The sequence below is a fragment of the Microtus ochrogaster genome, chromosome 17 (genome assembly GCF_000317375.1).
Source record: "Microtus ochrogaster isolate Prairie Vole_2 chromosome 17, MicOch1.0, whole genome shotgun sequence".
NCBI lineage: Eukaryota > Metazoa > Chordata > Mammalia > Rodentia > Cricetidae > Microtus > Microtus ochrogaster.
Genome location: NC_022019.1, coordinates 8,659,051 through 8,663,493, shown reverse-complemented (window position 1 = coordinate 8,663,493; position 4,443 = coordinate 8,659,051). Strand labels below are relative to the sequence as shown.

Genomic DNA, 4,443 nt, shown 5'->3' with positions numbered 1-4,443 from the left:
AAACCCTGTCTCGAAAAACCAAAAAAAAAAAAAAAAAATCTCATCAGGAGTTGTGGCTTACATCTACAATCCCAATACTCAAGATGATAATCAGGAATTCAAGAAGAACCTGAGTTACCAGGTAAAACTCTGTCATTAAAACAATCACAAAAGTTCTCATGAAAAATTTTTAACTAATATATTGAATCATAACTCATTTCTGAACTCCTAACTGGCAAGTTAATGCAAATGCACAACACTCAGAAAAGCAGAACTAAGTTCAAAGCCAGCTGGTATACATAGAAAGACCCTATCTCCAAAAACACAATCACAACAAAATACTAATACGTATCAGTGGTACATCTCTTACCTTGCCTCATTAGCATTAATTGATGTTCATGTCTAGCTGCTTCCATCTCTGCCTCCAGTTTCTCTTTGGCTTCTCTGATGTTTCTATCAACCTGTTCACGCTGCTGCTTTTCCATTTCATCAAGAGCCTTCCATCGAGATGCGTATTCAAATTCAAATGTCCCGGGTTGAGCAAACCGTGGTGGCTGTTCTCTTTCCCTATATTAACATTAAAAATGTACAAAAATGTATGCTTAAAAGGTAAACCACAATAGAGAAAAATAACAACTATTACTTATTGGACATTTATAGTATTTATGGCCTGAACAGTGAGGCATAATACATTGTCTCATGACAATATCATGAAAGTGTCTATATACATGAATTTATGAAACTTCCCAAGAACATCAACTAATAAGTAATAAGACAATGATTTGAACTTACAAAATGCAATACTCTAACCCATGTTATCATTACTACCTCCTATAAAGACTTTCTCATTTTCATTCAACAACTATATATAACAAAACCTGCAACATACAAACCCAATGAGTCTTAGAATCAGATTTTCTTAGTAATAAAAATATTTTGTTATGTACCAAGTTAAGTAGTTGGGTTAAAGATAACAAACTGATATCACTCTGTCTGTAGTTATATACTTAACAGCTGTGCTGTTGTAACATAATTTATATCACAACTAAGTATATACTTATTTTCAATAGTCAAATAATAAATGAGAAAACAAATAACTAAATGAAAAAAATGGGCCAAGCTTAGTGGTGCATGCCTCTAATCCTAGCACTCAGGAAGCAAGCCAGGGGGATCTATCTATATGAGAAGAAGGCCAGCCTGGTCAACACACTGCGTTCCTGGCCATCAGGGCTACATAGTGAGACCAATGTCTCAAAAAAAAAAAAAAACAAAAAAAAAAAAAGACTGGGTGGTGGCACCACGCACCTTTAATCCCAGCACACAGGAGGCAGAGGCAGGTGGATCTCTGTGAGTTTGAGGCAGGCTGATTGAGTTCTAGGACAACAAGGACAGGCTTCAAAACTACAGAGAAACCCTATCTCCAAAAAAATAAATTAATAATAATTAATAATGGCACAACTTTCATCTCTTCTACAGAAACCTCACAATTGGAATTTTCATTTTACTTGTAATTAAAGGAAAGATGAGCTGAAGCAACACAATTCCAAGCACTAACGAAGAAAATTATCACGGAGCAAAAGGAGGCAGATAACAAGAACCATATAAAGGCCGGGCGGTGGTGGTGCACGCCTTTAATCCCAGCACTCGGGAGGCAGAGGCAGGTGGATCTCTGTGAGTTCGAGGCCAGCCTGGTCTACAAGAGCTAGTTCCAGGACAGGAACCAAAAAGCTACGGAGAAACCCTGTCTCGAAAATCAAAAAAATAAAAACAAGAACCACATACAAGGACTGGGAATTTAGGTCAGTAGTAGGCACAGGATTTGATACTGGGAGGGCATGCAGAGTATAAGAAAGGAGGGGAGCTGTCTGAATTTAAGACCCTATCTCAAACTGGGGTGGAGGGAAAAAAGGAAAAAAAAAGAAAAATAAGAGGCATGGTGTTGCACAAATTTAACCCCAGGTTTCCTAAAGCAGAGACAGGGAGAGTCTAGTTTGAAACCAGCCTGGTCCACACAGAGAGGTCCAGTCCATCCAGGGCTACACAGTGAAACCCTGACTCAAAATTAAAATAATAACAAGAAAATTTAAAGAAAGAAATGAGAAGAAATGGCTCAGCACATAAGAGCACTCCCTCCTCTTACAGAGGACTAGAGCTTCATTCCCAGCACCCATGTCAGGCAGCTCAACAACTAAGCCTCTATCCCAGCTCCAGGGCTCTGATGCCTCCACTGACACCTGCACTCATGCGCACATACCCACATGCAAATTCCAGACCGGCCAGAACTACACAGTGAAGATTAAAAAAAATAAATAAATAAAAAGAATTAAATAATAAAAAGTAGAAACTTGCCAGGCGGTGGTGGCGCACACCTTTAATCCCAGCACTTGGGAAGCAGAGACAGGTGGATCTCTGTTCGAGGCCAGCTTGGTCTATAAGAGCTAGTTCCAGGACAGGCTTGGGAAGGCTCCAAATCTATAGAGAAACCCTGTCACGAAAAGCCAAACAAACAAAAACAAAAGTAGAAACATTTCTAGGTAAAACTATCATGTTTTATCAATGTTTAAAAAGGGGAAATAATGTGGCTGAAGAAATGTGATGGGGGAGAGTCTTCTGGCTTGTGTTAATTTCATTGGTTAAATAAAGAGACTGCCTTGGCCCTTTAATAGGACATAAAATTAGGTAGGCGGAGTAAACAGAACAGAATGCTGGGAAAAAGAAGCTGAGTCAAGGAGTCGCCATGGTTCTCCCACTCCAGACAGACACAGGTTAAAGATCTTTCCTGGTAAGCGCACCTGTGGTGCTACATAGATTATTAGAAATGGGTTAAGAAGCTAAAACTAATGGGCCAGGCAGTGTTTAAAAGAATACAGTTTCCGTGTAATTATTTCTGGTAAAGCTAGCCATGCAGGCGGCTGGGTGGCAGGAAGCAGCCCCCCGCCCCTACTATTACAACAGAAATGGCTCAACAGTTAAGAGCAATTACTACTATTGCAAAGGACCCATGTTTGGCTCTCATAAGCCAGCTCAGAGCCATCTGTAACCCAGTTCCAGGAGCTCCAACACTTCTTCTGACTCCTGCGAGCTCTTGCTCACATGTAGTGCATATACATAGCCTTAGGTATATACACATAAAATTAAATAGTTTTTAAAATAAAAACAACATTCCATATAGACCAAACCACTCTATTAACCAAATTATGCTCTAATAGTACTTTAGAAAAATGTAATAAACCACGTTGGGCAGGGGTGGAGTTCGTCTTTAATCCCAGCACCTGGGAGGCAGAGGCAGAAGCAGGCGAAATCTCTATGGCCAGCCTGATCTACAGAGCAAGTTCGAGGACAAGTTCCAAAGCTACAGAGAAACCCTGTCTAGAAAAACCAAAAAATAAAAAATAAAAAAAAAAGTAATAAACACACACATCTAAAATAACTTTATTAATTAAGTCTTACTTATGATATTGCTGAGTCTTCTGCATTAGCTTCTCTGGTAAGCCATCTTCATCATCAAACTGCTCCATGGGTTCCACAATTACTGGACGAGGTGTTCTGGGTAAGTATAAAGGCATTAATGAAAATTAATTTCATGACTACAATTAGCACTCTCCTAAAATTTATAATAATGGCCAGGCAGTGGTGGCATACGCCTTTAATCCCAGCACTCGGGAGGCAGAGGCAGGCGGATCTCTGTGAGTTTGAGACCAGTCTGATCTAAACAGCTAGTTCCTAGACACCCGGGCCACACTGAGAAACCCTGTGAGTTTGAGGCCAGCATGGTCTACAAGAACTAGTTCCAGGACAGGCACTAAAAGTTACAGAGAAACCCTGTCTCAAAAAATAAATAAATAAATATATAAATAAAATTTATAATAAAATATTCACTTGAAAAATATCACAGTAAAGAAAAATGTCCCAAGAATCATTCATATCCATATATAAAAATAAAGCCAGGTGTGGTGGCACAAGCCTATATACAACCCCCAGTACTGGAGAGGTAGAAGGATCTGTGAGTTCAAGATCAGCCTGGTCTACGGCCTGAGTTTCCACGTGACAGTCAGTGCTACACAGTGAGACCCTGCAACTAAATCAGTTAATTTTTAATATCTGGGTCAAAATAGGTAGCCAAGATAGCTGTGTTGGTTAGTTGTTTTGTCAACTACACAAACTTTCTAGTAGTGGTTTAAAGGAGATCTACTGGACTGCAGGCATACATGCCGGCAGAACATTGTATACATAAAAAATAAATAAATCTTTAATTAGAGCTACTTCCGGGACAGCTAGAGACTTATTCAGGAAAACCCTGTCTTAAAAAAAGGAGGGGGGGGGGTGGAGAACTCATTTGAAAAAAAAGGGGAGGGGGGCTGGAGAGATGGCTCAGCGGTTAAAAGCATTGCCTGCTCTTCCAAAGGTCCTGAGTTCAATTCCCAGCAACCACATGGTGGCTCACAACCATCTGAAATGAGGGCT

At 39.8% G+C, this 4,443-nt stretch overlaps 1 protein-coding gene across 1 annotated transcript in view; it reads right to left on the bottom strand.

The window, feature by feature from the left end:
- The window catches only part of Pspc1 (paraspeckle component 1), a 64,160-nt gene that overhangs the window by 48,953 nt on the left and 10,764 nt on the right, over window positions 1-4,443 (bottom strand). The window contains exons 3-4 of the mRNA XM_005355442.3: window positions 3,430-3,525; window positions 350-546 (exon numbers count right to left, since the gene is read on the bottom strand). Coding sequence (XP_005355499.1) covers window positions 350-546; window positions 3,430-3,525 — 293 coding nt within the window. The remainder of the gene's footprint in view (window positions 1-349; window positions 547-3,429; window positions 3,526-4,443) is intronic.